Raw genomic sequence first — 16586 nt, forward strand, 5'->3', positions numbered from 1 at the left:
GCAAGGCAGTATCCAACATCATCTGCTGTTTGGTGTTTGGGAATCGATTTGAGTACTCGGACTCTCATCACCAGTCGATTCTTCAGAAATTCAATGATGCAGTGCGCATACAGGAAGGTTTCGCAGTACAGGTGAGCCTCCTTTCTTCAAATGGAACTTTTTCTGCGCAGCACTTCATTTCATTTTTACATTGCATATACATTTTTGTTTACATTTTTTTGTTGAAGTTTTACTTCTCTGTGTTTAGAAAAGCAAGGTCACAATACATTTCTGTTCAGCTTCAACTTATTAGATCAGAAGTGGTAAATTATATATATACAGTGTGTATATACTGTTGAATGGAACAGTTCATCCTGGAGTGGTACTAAAGGATTTTCAAGAATTTAATGTAAGTTGAAATTTAAAACAAAATTCTAGATGACATTTTGTGCATCAATACTGCCACTACTAAGTAAGTTCAAACAGCAAAAGCTTTATCATTGTGTGTCTGAGTGTGTCTGAGAGAGGGGGAGGATCATAAGTATGTGTAATAATAACAGTAATAATGTTAAATTATCAATAGAGTACCAGTAATAAAATAAACGCATCAACAAAGTAGCAGTGATGGTGAAACAGTATCAAAGTAGCGTTAAAGTATAAAGTAGCATTAACAATGGAAAAGTAGAATTAAAGTATCAGTAGTACTCTGGGTGTTGGTGTTGTCATGGAGACGAGGTGCTTACAGGCAGCTGATCAGAGAACAGCTGCGAGAGGGAGAAAGCAGCGGGCAATCTTTGTGTTTTACACCAAAACCCCATCTGCCATCCTATCTTTATTATATGTGTTTGTTTTCTGGGATTGTCATGCAATTACAATTATTACTCTAGAAGGAAAAGAATCAAAGCAATAGTTTCTAAATATGGGCACTTTCCCAATGAAATGCTTAATATGTTTGACTTTTATCCCTTGGAGGTTGACAGAAGATTTAAAACTCATTATATTGAAATAACATTTCCAGACTGTGAGATGATGTGGTAAGAGTTGTCCTCGTTTGTAGGCCTACAACACATACCCATGGCTGATGAAGTGGCTGCCTGGACCCCATCAAACGGTAGTTACTCTGATAAAGGAGATAGCTGATTTTGTGGAAATCAAGGTCAAAGAACACCAGAAAAACCTCGACCCCTCATTACCCAGAGACTACATCGACTCCTTCCTCATCGAGATGGGCGAGGTGAGTAATTACATGGGTCTATATCATGTTTGTCTGTTTGTTATGCATTACATATGAAATGTGTCACTACTACTTGCTTCCGCAGAAGGAGGACACGGAGTCAGGTTTTTATCTCCGGAACTTATCCGCTTGTACCCTCGACCTGTTTGGTGCTGGAACTGAAACTACTACCACTACTTTAAACTGGGGGCTGCTGTACATGATCAACTATCCACTCATACAAAGTAAATGTACATTTATGAGTTGTAGGAAAACTTTCGAGATAATTTGTCCAAGCCGGGCACTCTGCATATTTCTAATGTTTTCTGTTTTCTCTGTGAGCAGAGAAGGTCCAGGCTGAGATAGAGGCTGTGATCGGCTCGTCCAGACAGCCTACCGTGGCTGACAGAGACCACATGCCCTACACTAATGCAGTCATTCATGAAACTCAGAGGATGGCCAACATCGTCCCTTTCAATTTGGTTCACATGGCCAGCAAGGACACCACACTGGGCAACTACGCAATTCCCAAGGTAAACGGCATGCAGGCAACATTTCACAGTCTAGAAAATGAGAGTACAACGTCAATTATAAAAACTTTGGGACACAAATGTAAAGAATAAGAAAATACAATGATTTGCAATTCCCTTTCACCCATATTATATTCCACCATATAATCATTTTGAATGTTGATGATGCCGGCAACAGGTGCAACAAAACAATGAAAAAGTATATAATGCAACCAAATCCAAAACAATAGTGTGCGAATTTCTCAACTCGTTGGGATAAATGTCATCGTGGCATTAACACAACTGGTAATAAGATTTGCTATCACAGATGAACACCAATCAATCAGTGATAGTATCAAACAGTTGTGGTATTTTTTCAACAAATGTTCAAAATTAACCCTTTTAACACAACTTATCCCGCCAGGGCACCATGATAATGCCGACACTTCACTCAGTGTTAAATGATAAGGCTGAGTGGGAAACCCCAGAATCCTTCAACCCTCAGCACTTTCTGGATGACGACGGGAAATTCAGGAAGAGAGAGGCCTTCCTTCCTTTCTCTGCAGGTTGGTCACTTGTTTGGATTCGGCTGATCACTGTTGTGACTGTTTTTCATCATCACTGCAAATAGGGTCACATAAAACTGAAACATCAATTTGTTGTTGTCTTGTTTGAAAATGGTTTGTCTCGCACCAAGTCGCCAATTTTAATTGAATGTCAGACGTCATAATGCTTTTCATGTTTTAGGATATTGTTAAGAGATGTTGGGATCAATAGTTTTAAACTGTTGTCGCTGCTGTTACACAGTTTTGCACTGAAATGTCACCATAGTTGTTTTTTTTAGGTTTTTCTTTTCATTTTGTGTAGGCAACACACTTTTGTGGTAGAAAAACTCATATTTAATGAATTCGGCATATCTCAGTGTACTTTTTTTTTTGCTTCCAGGTAAACGCGTGTGTCTTGGGGAACAGCTGGCCAGGATGGAGCTATTCCTGTTTTTCACCTCCCTGCTTCAGAGGTTTTCATTCTCACCTGTTCCTGGAGAAAAAGTCACCCTGGACTACACGTTGGGAGGCATTCGCGCTCCCAAATCCTACCGCCTCTGTGCTGTGCAGCGTTAAATTGCCAGAAATCAGATTATGCATATCTGATCCTGAGCATAATGAATGGCAGTTTCTCAAACTGTTTTACTTTAATGCATCAAAATTGTCTGCTATATTGTTCTGCTTTGTTGTAAATGACACTGGAATTGGAGTTTTTGTTGCTTATAGGGCATTTCTCGACGTCTTCACACATGATCGAAAAAGGATGTCTTGATCTTTTATGCTTTTATTCTCTGTAAGGTGACCTTGGGTGACTTGAAAGGCACCTCCAAATAAAATGTATTATGATCATGAATATTATTATTATTATTAATAATAATAAATATTTTAATATGATCATATATGCGGTTGTAATAAAAATCAGTCGTAACCACATTCCTGAACTATTTTGCCCTTCAAAGTCTCTAGATTTGCATAATCTTAATGTTTGTCAATTAATCATTTTACATTCCATGACTTGAAACATATTTTGTTGTCTTTCAGCATCAATCAGCAGTTGTTGTCAAACTATTTAGATTGCTGCACAAAACAATAAATTGCTGTGAAACCTTTAGTTGTGTTTGTTTTGTTTTGTTTTCACAATAAATCCAGTCTGTCTAGTGAAGGGTTGAGAGCTCTGTAAAAATACTCCCAAAATCTATAAAAGCAGTAAAAAGAAAAAGCAACAAAACCCCATTCTGGATAAGATTATTGTGAAGTGGTTGCCGTTTTTCATTCCAAACTCATCTTGCCGTTCTCAGAATGGTCTTTCAGTGAAAGCCCCCCCCCCCCCCCCCCCCCCCCCCCCCCAACTCTCAAATGAGCACGGTCTAATCTTCTAAACAGATCTGAGGAGTGGCTCATATGTGGGTGAAAAGGGAAGGGAAGAAAGCCCACCCATCGTTATATAACACTGCTGTCCTCATGTGACCTCTGCAGTGCAAAACAAGTCTGGAATTTGAACTCATTCAGCTGGCTGGTCCACTGTCAGCACTTGTTTAAAGTTCATATGAATGTCTCAATAGATCTTCGTCTCACTGTTTACATTCTCATTGTTTACTTTTTCCACTGCTGCAAATTCATTCAATCATCAGAAAAAAACAAAAACAAAAGAACAAATGAAGTAGAGTCCCCCCAAACTGAGTAGTTTTCATTTTTTTTCCTGGACTGTTCTTAAAATTAGCAGCCTAAAACTAAACTGAGATTAATAAACAAATAAATAAAAAAATAAAAAACAAATATACATAAATACAAATTCAAACGTAGGTTACCATAACACATGCCACCCAAACAAACCTCAAACAAGACAAAAACTAAAATCTAAAGTAGAACCAAAAGGAAATATAATAACTACAATATACAAATCACAACTATACATAGAAAACAGTGCCAAATAGATTAAGTTATTCAAATATACAGAGTTGACCAAAATAAAGACAACAGGACAACATGATAGAATAAAAGGCTAACAAGCAGCTTTTCTTTGAAAGGCCAGCTCCTCCATGAACACCAGCAGGAGAAACGTGTACAGACCCAGCAGCTGTGGCGTCTTTATCAGAAGGGGAGCGAGACAGTCTCTCTTCCAGTGGTCACCACAGTGGTCACCACAGTGGTCACCACAGTGGTCACCACAGTAGTCACCACAGTGGTCACCACAGTGGTCACCACAGTAGTCACCACAGTAGTCACCACAGTGGTCACCACTGGAAGAGAGGGCGTCTTCATCTGAAGGGGAGCGAGACAATCTCTCTTCCAGTGGTCACCACAGTAGTCACCACAGTGGTCACCACAGTAGTCACCACAGTAGTCACCACAGTGGTCACCACAGTGGTCACCACTGGAAGAGAGGGCGTCTTCATCTGAAGGGGAGCGAGACAGTCTCTCTTCCAGTGGTCACCACCAACACGAGACTCCACTGAGAAGATTGTGGAGAGCGCCTTGGAGAAGCGGCAACATCAGCAAGTTCACAGGACAATCTATATCTGTATGAATCAGAACAGATTCTGGCTGCTGTACAAGGAGGTGAAGGTGAGTTGATCACACACACCTTTAACATTATCTTGATGCAAAATTGCTCAGAGATTAACACCTAAGATAAAGTATATATTTTCATTAGACTACAGTAATTCACATTCACATATCAAATGATTCTCTATGAGTTACAGTCATCTAATCTTACATTTGATAAGGTCTCGCTTGAACCCTGTCCTGAGTGGAGTTAAAAAAAGAAGTCAAAGATAATCCGGCTTCGGATTGGCTGTTGTGTGTCACACCGCTTCACAACTGGCCTCTGCGCCAGTTTGGAGTTAAGTGTTAATATTTTAAGGTTCCATCGATTTGAACTGACTCATGAAATCACAGCGTGATGTTACAATGCTGAATCACTGTTAATAATTTGAAAAATTCCTCAAATAGATAAATGTCTTTGTTTGAAGTCAAGTCCTTTATCAGACACCACAATTATACATAGTAAAATGTGCAGTGAAATGCTTTAAGTAAATGTTCCGCACCAAAACAAAATTTTTATAGTAAAGAAGAATTCTTTTTTTTAAAATTTAGAACACAAATAAAGAACACAGAGTCTGTTCTGACCCTTTTTCATGCCGCAACTTTCTCTCGCAAAAGTTTATGTGAGATTTTGCTGGTACAGATATTATATAGTTGGGGCTCTTCATTCTTATTCATTTTCAGCCAATGTTAACTTAGTTTAAATACAGTGCATTCATAAAGGACATTTTAAAATTGAAAGAGGCCCCCAGTGATGAAAACTATAGTACTTTTAAAGTGAATTTACATTTTATAGTGAATAGAGAACACTTATTAAGACTTTTATTAACATATTTGTAAACAAAAACAAGTCTATGCTTTATCAGTCCTTTTTAGAAAATGAATGTGTTTTGGAGCTGGTTTACTTGAAATTACATGTACTCTGAGTTTAGAGAAAACTAAAGTCAACCTCAGGTACATATTCTCCAACACATTAATCCATTTTTCAAAGCATTTTACATTTCTGCCTCAAAAAGTCCAAATAAACTGGATGCTTACTTAAGCTCCTAGATTGTCCGTCATTATATGAGCATATCTAAACATTTATAAACCTTACCAAACAAGTCTACAAAAAAGTCTAAACACATTTCTGTTTGTGTGCGTTTAAAAATAACTATAATGGAGAAAGTTGAACCTGACCTGCACCTCTTTACCCTCATTAATGATTTGTGTTAAATTGCACTTTATATTTAACTCTAATTTGTATTTTAATAATTTTTTTAATAATCTGATTAAATAAACTCAGAAAACGAAGTCTTTAAAAAAAATAAAAAATAATAATAATCATTGGTTTTTTTTGAAAAAACCAAACAACCGAATGCTGCGCGGATGGAGTTCCCCTCCAAACAGGCTCTTATTCTGAACTCCAGTGTTCTGCGTTTCATATCCTGTTGTCGGATTAAATTAAAACTTTGACGATCTCAGTGCTTCTGCGGCCGTAACGTCGCAGTGTCATGGCTGGAGGTTCAGGAACCCTCCTCGGGGCTCTCGGCTTGGAGTGGATCGGGGGAAGCAGCATTCTCCTGTTTCTCTGCGTCTTTCTGCTGCTGGCGGATGTTCTGAAGCACAGAGTACCGAGGAACTTTCCTCCGGGCCCCTGGGCGCTGCCTCTGATCGGAGACCTGCACCGCATCGACCCGGGCAGAATCCACCTGCAGTTCGCCGAGGTAACAGGCACAACCAGGAAAATACTGCGAGTCCAACATTAATCACTTTTACACAGCTGGCAAAAATAAATAAATAAATAAACATCCCTCGAAGCTGCTTTAGTTTCACTTCTTCGCAAAATATTTATTTCTGCACGAAGGCTGATATTTAAATAGATGTGCGTGGTTAAATAATAATAATAATAGTTAATAATAATAATAGTATTAATAATATAACGTTGGTCGTGATTGGAAATAAACAGATCATGTTTTTTTTGTGCACAGAATCAATGTATATATTGTATACAGCAATGGTGTGTGTGTCTGTGTGTTAATTTACACCTGCAAAGAAATGTTAGCCACTAACTATTTATTTTTTTTATTTTTTATTTAATGTATTCTTTAAAATCATAGACCCCAGATGCCCCCCCCCCCCCCCCCCCCACACACACACACATACAACGTGAGATTTTTTTATTTTTAAACTTCATAAATATTTTTATTTTGACCTAATGAGACAAAGTAATACTAATGCACTGGTTTGCATCAATTATTTTAATGCAGGCTAATACATTTAACCATCAGTTGAGTTAATGTACTAACAGACGGAAGGAAAAACAAAGAAATAGCTTTTAAAAAAGACGAAATGAAGTAAAACTGAACTAAATTATGTGTTAAAAAGAACAATGAATGAACTAAATAAAATGAAGCTTTTGAAAAATGTAATCCTAAGTAACTAACTGTTGGAGATGAATTGAAAACCAAGGTTTAGTCATACTATTTCAACACCACTCCAGTTTGTTAGTTATTTAATATTCATGCTGTATTGTCATTAGTTTGATGTGTTACTTTCTGTAGCTGTTTGTTTTTCTTTGGCCCCGATAGGTTTGTCACCTCGAACTGAACCACAACATGTGCTGTCTGTGCTCAGTTAGCAGAGAAGTACGGGAACATTTTCAGCCTCCGTCTGTTTGGCGGGAGGATCGTGGTCCTTCATGACATCAAGCTGGTGAAAGACGCCCTGGTCCATCAAGGAGAAAGCTTCCTCGATCGACCAACGATCCCACTATTTGAGGATTTATCTGGACAAAATGGTAAAGCTTGTTCCGTTTAGTGTCAAGAAGTTATAGTGTTCTGGTAGCACTTCACTGACACGATCATGGTATTATGGTAAAGTGGCGACTGGCCAATAGAGGGCGCCAGGGTTCTTGATTTTTCTCTCCCTAGTGTGTGTGTGTGTGTGTGTGTGTGTGTGTGTGTGTGTGTGTGTGTGTGTGTGTGTGTGTGTGTGTGTGTGTGTGTGTGTGTGTGTGTGTGTGTGAGTGATGAGCAGAAAGTGATGGCTAATAAATGTTTAGATATGCTCATATTTATTAATGACTGAAAATCTAAGAGCATAAAAAAATAGTTTATGTTTCAAGTTGAGGCTCAATTCTAAAATGCTAAAACTCAGACTAACTGTCATTTCCAGTAAAGCAGCCCCAAAACACATTCATTTTCTAAAAGGGACTAATGAAGCATTTGCTTGTATTTGTTTACAAGTATGTTAATAAAAGAGTTTTAATAAGTGCTTTCTATTTACTATTTGTTTGAAAGTACTTTAGTTTTCATCGCTGAGGCCTCTTTAAATAAAAAAAAAAAAAAAAAAGAAGAAGACCAGATTGTTGTAATGTGGTTTATGACCAGCCGCCACTGTCAATAAACACAACAGACTGCTGGTGAACACAGTTTCTGTTGTTTCTGACAGGTCTTGTGCTGTCAAATGGTCACCAGTGGAGGCAGCAGAGAAGATTTGCTCTTCATACGCTCAGAAACTTTGGTCTGGGAAAGAAGACCTTGGAGCTGTCCGTCCAGCAGGAGTGCCGATACCTGGCGGAGGTGTTTGCAGATCAACAAGGCAAAAAGAAAATTAAGATCACACATTATACCAACTCTCACGATTCATTTTTCTCATATTTCATCTTTATTTGTGAGGCATTTGTCTCTCTCTTTATATTTTAGCTTTAATTTTCCAACTCTTTAAATAGAACAAGACACATGTTGAACAACTGTCACTGTTGTTAATATCGGAACATAAACTCGTACTTTTACATACAATTTTGTTCGTATGAAGTAAATTTATTTCTCTTGATTTGAAGGAGACTTTTACCTAACATTTTTGTTTAATATAATCCACATTTGTATTGTTATTTCACAGGCAAACCTTTCAGTGCACGGTCACTGCTGAACAACGCCGTGTCCAACATCATCTGCTGTTTGGTGTTTGGGAACCGATTTGAGTACACAGACGAGCAGTACCAGAATGTTCTTCACATTATGAACGAGGTGATGCACTTGCAGGGAAGTGTGTGGGCACAGGTGAGCTTCAGAGGTGATAAACAATAATATTCTGTTCTTGCAGAATGATTGTTTCTCGATAGAATTGAATTAAAATAGAAGTCTGGAGTGTCGAGTGATGTGATAAATGACTTTCTTCCCCCGTAGCTATACCACATAGTGCCCTGGTTGTTGAAGTGGCTGCCCTTACCTCATCAGAAGATTTTCACCCTGGTGCAGAAGCTAAATGACTTCATAGAAGTCCGGATTAAGGAGCACAAAGAAAACCTCGACCCCTCGTCACCGAGAGACTACATTGATGCCTTCCTCATAGAAATGGACCAGGTGAGTCGTGTAGTCAGACCCGGTTACGCTTCTTCTTTTTGCAATCTTTAATCAAATGCGATGACATGTGCCTGCCTCCGCCGCCTTCTTCCCTGATTAGACGGAGGACAAAGAGTCGGGTTTTGATCGTCGCAATTTATGTGCTTGTGTCCTGGACCTGTTTGGTGCTGGAACGGAGACCACGGCCACCACGTTAAACTGGGGGCTGCTCTACATGATCTACCATCCGGACATACAAGGTGAGTTTTGGAGTATTTAACACGACACCGTTAAGCAAACCGCACAAAACATAATTTTTTTTTTTCTATTTTAGGACTATTTGAGTCGACGTGGCAGCGTCTATGAGTATTTAATTACATAACTAACTTGAAAAGTGCAGTTCTAAGCTTTTGACGTGGAAAAGTAGAGTGAAGCCTTGTCGAACATGTTTTCATCTTTCATGATTTCTCAATGCAGCAAACGTGGGTTTGGATGTGGTCACAGAATAAAGAGCATCAAAGGATGAAACGTTTCACAACGTGTGAAGTTGTGTGCGTATTGTGAGTGTTCAAGTGTTTACTTATAACATGAAGCCTGTCAAACTGGAGCACACTACAATAGTCATCACTTTCCATTTTTTTGGGGGGGGGGGCTGTAAGCAAAACAGTCGACGGTGGTACTTCTTAATTATGTTTACATACAGATTATTGCAACTGTGTTCACAGACATAGTTTATTTTGTCAGTATTCCTGAGCCCATGCACACTCCCACCCAGCTGTGTTGTGGCTTTCCTGTTGTTGTGAACGATAGGAAATAGTGTGCGAGGTGTTCAATCCCGCCCTGCCCCCTCAGTCGTCTACATTAGTTTACGCTTCACTTTGTTTTTCTGTTTTCACCGTGCACAGAGAAAGTCCAGGCTGAGATAGACGCCGTGGTCGGTTCATCCAGACCACCTGCCCTGACCGACAGAGAAAACCTGCCTTTCACTGACGCGGTCATACACGAGATGCAGAGGATGGGGAATATCCTTCCTCTCAATGTGATTCACGTGGCTAATAAGGACACTACGCTGGATAAGTACACAATTCCAAAGGTAATATTCAGAAGACAGATGTGGCGAAAGTACTCATAATCTTCCCTCAGGTAAAAGTCAGGTTCTGTTCACGCTGCAGGTGTTGATGCTCAATTCAAGATCTTGTTCTGGTCTCCGATTTGTTTGAGTGATCGTTCGCGTTACTTTTCAAGCGCGAGCTCCACCAGACTGCATTGTGAACGTGATCAGGCCCGACGGTTCCGGGGCCCCAGAGCGCAGAAGACGACGTGAAGTCACGCCTGGTCAGCACTAGGGTTGCCAGATGTGACTCGCTGTTTCCAGCCCAAACAACGTGAACAAACAGCGCAAATCTCAGCCTGTGTAGGAATCATGTTAAAATTGAAAACTATTATATGTGTAATCTAGAAGCCACTATAAACACACAAATCCACCAAATATACAAAGTTAAAAGGTAAGAGAATTTAGCTTCCCAATTGGAGGATACCCACCATATCTGGCAACACAGGTCAGCCTGTGTAGATCCATTTTCAAGTAGTTGTTAAATACGAGCCGACAAAATCTAGACAAAATGAAAATTGAAAGCAGAATGAGAATGACGAAAATAAAAATAAAGAGCACAGAGGAGCTGCTTCCTCCGGCGCTTATCCGTGACGTCAGTCACACGTCAATGACGAAGCGGTTGCATGTAGAAAAACATCCAAATTGGAACCACATTTGAACGAAGCCGGGGTCCGGTGTGAAAAAACCCAAAACAAGAACTGGAGCTTTCACTGGTCGGATATGGATGAACTGTGAGCAAAATATCTGAATTGGGTTGCGTTTCCCTGCAGTGTGAGTGAGGTCTCAATGTGTTCTCTGTCAGTGAAACCGGAAGTACTGAGTCAGCTCACAATGAAAAGTAAAGCAAAGAACTAACATGTTCTGAGTTCCCAAAGTGAAAATGGGTGTCGATCTAAAAAGTAAAAAAAATTATTATGATGTGTTTGTGGAGGTCACATTGGCCCTTATTTGTGCCAAAAATCTGGCATATAAACCTATAAATATTGATAAATGATAACTCAAAGTAGTTTCTTGTTTCAGTGTAATATCTTGACATACATTATCAACATTTTCCAATTTACTGCACTTAAAAAAAATTCAAAAATTACAATCTGAACTCCGACCTGCCGCTTTAATATTCTGCGGCCTTCAACGTTGGTATTTTCACAAACTGGGTGTTATGGTCTTGTGATTTCACTCTCAAAAGAAGACGAATGAAGAAAAGGGTTTTTTCTTGCTGCTGCGTTCAGTTGAGTCTCAACCCTTTAGTTGTAAATGTTAATGGAAATAAACCAATAAGTTTTATTCATCATCATCAGTTATCATGTGGCATACAGTGAAATTACTACCCCTAGTGACTTAGTTATAATAAGCTAACCTATATAATTGTTCTATATTTTTTGTTATTTGAGCAATTCTGATTAACTTGTTGAACGTTATGAAATATCTTTGAAAAAATTTCTAAAGGTGGTTCTCATTGATTGGGGTACATATGTTCAAAAAACACTCCTTTAGATTTAAAGGCAATTGATCTTCATAACATCTCGGTCTCATCTCTGCAGGGTACAATGGTTATCCCCTCACTGAACTCAATCCTACACGATGAGTCATTGTGGGAAACTCCACACTCCTTCAACCCTCAACACTTTCTGGATGAGGACGGTAAATTCAGGAAGAGAGAGGCATTCCTACCTTTTTCTGCAGGTTAGTCACCTGATAAAGACCTGAAACGCTCAGACTTTTGCTTTTGTGGCTGAGATATTCAAAAATACCAAATGAGTAATAAAGTATCTTCATGTCATATGACATGTATTATAATCAAAAATATCCTTTAAAATTAAGCCATTTCTGTAACATTCGGGATTCATTTCTCTTTATCAGTGCCTGATTTATCTCTGTTGAAAGAAAATTTCCCATTAAATGCACAAAACTGAATGGGAATTTTTTTCCATTGTTTTGTTTGTGTTTCCAGGTAAGCGAATGTGTCTTGGGGAACCGCTGGCCAAGATGGAGTTATTCCTCTTCTTCACCTTCCTCCTTCAGAGGTTTACTTTCTCTTCACCTCCTGGGGAGCAGCCCAGCCTGGAGTTCAGTTTGGGAGCCACTCGCTGTCCCAAGCCATATCGTCTGTGTGCACGGCCCCGTTAGATCTCTCCAACTCAACACACTCGTTTCCTGCACCACTACATGTATCTCGTAATAAAGGCTCACCTTTCTGCATGTTGTAGATCAGGATTGAACACCCCTGTTGGATACCATCAATTTTCTATCTGCCATTTTATGATTTTCCTTCTGCCTGAGTAAAATTATTATTTTTATTTTTTTTTTAAAGGGGCACTATGTGAAGTTCAATTTATACACCTGTTGTACATTAGGTGGCAGTGTTGAGGCACTTCAGTACATGTTTGTCTTTCTTTTGGCTGTGATAGTTTTGGCTCTTTTTCATGGTTGGTCGTTACATAATCTTTTCCTTTTTTTTTTAATTCTCAACTGAACACAGACGGCTGATGATGAAGCCGTGACATCTACTCATTTACTAACATTTACTATTTACTGTTTAATTTTCATGCAACAAACAGCCTACATGCATGTTTTTTGGCGGTTAGATATACTAATTTTGACAACCTCAGAAAAGATAAACCTCACTAGATTGTGGCCTGGTTGCGGAGCACAGTTTAAAGTATTGAGAGTACACTATTTTACAGACTGAGGAGACTACACTTTGAATTCCTGCTTAATTGACCTGATTGGAACAGGAACTGAAACTGCTCTACCACCATATTACACATTGGCCTCCTGTGTCACGCTGATTTACTACACAAGTTAAGTGTGTGACTAATTTTCACCATGTTCGTATCTCCTGTCAGTAAGGTGTGTCAGGGGTCTAGTTCCCCCTCCGTCACTCTGCTCAGACTCACATCGTTCCTTGTGTTTACCACGTACAGATTTGGTCCTGGTTGAGATAGTTGTTTGAAGCGACAGCACTGAAGAGACAATTTGCCCCGATTCAGTCAACCATGAGACTGAGAGAGTTTTGGGAGTTATTTTGTTAACAGTTGCGCCCACGTGCCAAAAGTAAACAATGCTCATGTGAAGAGGATATTTCTCATATGAGCATTTATCCAACCTGGTCAAGTCCATTTTCTGTCAATTTGTTTTTCTGTTTAATTATTGCATAAACAGTGTTTGTCCGGGCTGTTTTTGTCGACGCCATGAACCAGCCTACAGGGAAGACCCTCCTTCCATTATGATATGTTGTAAAGTAGGAAACTCCTTGCTCTTATTATATTATACGTATTTTCTACTTTTTATTAGCAGGTCAGTTTGTTTTTAAAAATTGTCAAAAAATTACTTGTACTTCTCTCATACAAATTGACAGAAAGACTATGTACTCAAGCAAACGATGAGAATAAGTTGGATAAAGCGATATAGAAAAAGGATAAATGAAAGTTTTCATGGTGGTTGACGTCAAGTTGCCTGGTTGTCCACATGAGCTGGAAGAGCAACATTAAGAAATCCTTCAACATGTGAAATAATGTTTTGATCGCTCTACTATACAATATATAACTACATGTATAGTAGTGCACTCTGTATGTTGCATAAAGAGTGCCTATATTAACACAAAGAGTGCCTATATTAACGCTCAGAAAGAAAAAGCGCACGTTCATATTTTGGTTTATATGTTGAGGTCAACATCCTGTGGTCAGAGTGTGTGAATAAAGCTTTTTTTCAATTAATTCAGAGTATTTACATAAGGTTGGCGTTATTATTCCAGTTTGTCCTTCTCAGTGCTTCCTGAAGAGGAACCGAGTCTGTCTGAGTGTAACTTTACAGTTTTTTTTCTGTCCTTCCCCCTTTTAAATTTCAATTATCCTGAAAGAAACACAATTGTTTTCAGCATGTTTACTTATAATAAAATAAACAGAGATTTAGTCCATACTTCTCATTCACCTTGCTGTGTCTGTGTTTAATTTCATTCTGGGGTTAAAGGTTTAACTTGTGAGAAGTTTAAAATAGAACATTCTGTCTGTTGCTCTCAGCTCTTCAATTTGTAAGATTCATATGAGGCTGAGTGCAGAGCTGAAACTGTCTGTAGGCATCAAGCACTAAATACAATGACGCTGATGCTTCACTAAAGCACAACATTTTGAGTTTTCTACTTTTGTGGCCTTTTTTTCCATAAGATAATAGTAATCATGAAAACAGTCCCACCTCAACGTTGAGGTTTCTTTTATATTCTCAGAGCATGCTGAAGCTTTGGGTTTTCCCTCAACAGCTTTTGAGGTTAGTTAGTGGAGGAAAATAACTGTGAAAGTCTCACTTGGGTAAATTATGAACCATGTCTCTTTTATTTTCACGAGTCAAAACGACTATAAACTCGCTGAAAGGCAAAAAGGTGCACTTTGAAGTGAAGCGTTAACACCATCAAACAAAATCATAAAGACAGAACACCGGTATTTGTTCTCAGGTCCACAATTTCTTTTTGATGAGATTAATACCTTTTTTCTGTCTTTTTATTGTGAAAGTAAAACAGACAAAACCAGAGTTGCAGGTCCTCAGATGGTTTTCAGTACTCTGGGAAACAGGAAGAACCTAGATCAAAAAGACTCACAAGATACAAGAGGAAACACGGGCAAGGCAAAGGTAAGGCACCTTTGTGTCAAAACGGTTTTACATCCAAAATAAGAAAAGTCACAAATAGAAAATGACAAGAGGGTGAATAAAAACAGGTAAGAACTATAATGCAATGAAATAATGGCCTATAACTGAATATTCATTGGCTATTTTAAATGTAAAAAAGCCAAGAACGTAATAGTTTGATAACAGTTTATTCAAGTACTTGAACCACTATCAAAATAAGCTTTAAGTTATTTTATTAATGAAGTAGCATTAAAAATATTTGTAAATGAAATAACTGAAGCGGATGAAGTAATAATAGCTAAATACTTTATTAATTAAAAATAGGTATAATTCATTGCTAATTGTCATATTTCTTCTTTTTCAACCATCCTTTGAAGACACATACTGTGCTGCACCCTCTTTTTACTATGTTAGTTAATTCTTTTACTAGTTATTGCCACACTATTGGTTTAATTTAATTCATAATGGTGACAACTGGATTATTGGTTGCTGCAAGATAAAAAAAAACCACAATGACATCTATTAAAAGACACAAACAATAACAAGTGAATTCAACATATAAGTGAAATTTACAGTGCAGCAATAAATGTGCCACTGTTTTACTTAGAATGCAGCATGAAACCAAAATGTCACAGTTGAAGACTCCCTACAGGTTTACAGCTTGTCTGATAGATGTTTGAGGAGTCCAGTGATGGCTGTATTAGCGCATTTCAGTTTCTTAAAGATATATATGAATTAGTTTCTCTGAATCCTGCTGAGACATGAGCCCCGCGACTCTTGTCTTTGTCTGAAATTGGGCAAGTGGACTGAGGAACTTGTACTACATGGATTCTAGCATTTGGTAATTAATTTGGTGACTGAGCTGTATTAACGGTTTGCTAATATATATTCTTTAAGCCAGTCCTTCTATTTGAATCATACGTGTAACATCGCTATATTTTCAATTGAATGGTGTTTTGTTTCTAAGCTATTAGTGACAGCTCTATTTTAAAGCTTCTTCCTCATTTCTAATAACTTTCTGCACCGCTGGTCACACTCAGGCCAATGGTTCATGACCACATCAGGGTTTTGGGCTTTTCCACTGCGTATTAAACCCACATATTGGAGGTGAGCATTACCTTGTTTTCTATCTTCTCTGGCACTAGTATTACTTCAGTTTGATCCTTGTTAAGCTGAAGACCCCCTAGCTCTTGTGTGCAGCCAATAATTCTTTATTCAAACTTTATACACAAACATTTATGTGTTTCCATACCTTAAGTTGTAGTTATGCACCGACATCGTCTTCTCAATGGACATATAATGACGTTTCAAATGTTTCCATATCTGTGACATGGGGGGCACAAACATAATCTGACATCTTAAATGTTATTTAGATTTTTCTGTAAGTTCAAATATCCTCAGTTGAGTTGAAAACTTAATTTTGTTTTACATGTCATAGATGTCGATTGCATTGTAGGTCTTTATCCTCTGCATACTTTGTTACACAAGATTTGAGCCAGTGGACGCATGTAAATGTTCAACATTGAACAGAGGTGATTGGTAACAAATGGGAGAAGTGGATCCAGTATGGAGGGACGATTGCGCTGAGTGCTCAAGAAGCACACACAAGAACGAGAAACAGAACAGCTGAACCCAGAGGAAAGCAGACAATTCAGTCAGCAATAATTCAAAATACCAAAACTCTAAGTCTATTTACTTCTTCAGCACATTTGGAATCACTGTAAGAGAATAAGTAGA

General features: G+C 38.4%; 1 protein-coding gene across 1 annotated transcript; it reads left to right on the top strand.

Moving 5' to 3' along the window:
* Position 1: 1 nt before the first annotated feature.
* LOC308115523 (cytochrome P450 2J4-like) lies at positions 2–14153 on the top strand. The gene is made up of 16 exons (XM_080473080.1): positions 2–131; positions 1037–1213; positions 1299–1437; positions 1538–1725; positions 2126–2267; positions 2647–2817; positions 3045–3054; positions 6280–6496; positions 7407–7569; positions 8223–8372; positions 8673–8833; positions 8960–9136; positions 9237–9375; positions 10021–10208; positions 11771–11912; positions 12181–14153. Exons 2-16 carry the CDS (start codon positions 1061–1063, stop codon positions 12354–12356), a joined length of 2316 nt encoding a protein of 771 aa, XP_080329206.1. The 5' UTR covers positions 2–131; positions 1037–1060; the 3' UTR covers positions 12357–14153.
* Positions 14154–16586: the final 2433 nt, after the last annotated feature.

The sequence above is a fragment of the Lipophrys pholis genome, assembly GCF_963383615.2.
Source record: "Lipophrys pholis genome assembly, chromosome: 10".
NCBI classification, from domain to species: domain Eukaryota; kingdom Metazoa; phylum Chordata; class Actinopteri; order Blenniiformes; family Blenniidae; genus Lipophrys; species Lipophrys pholis.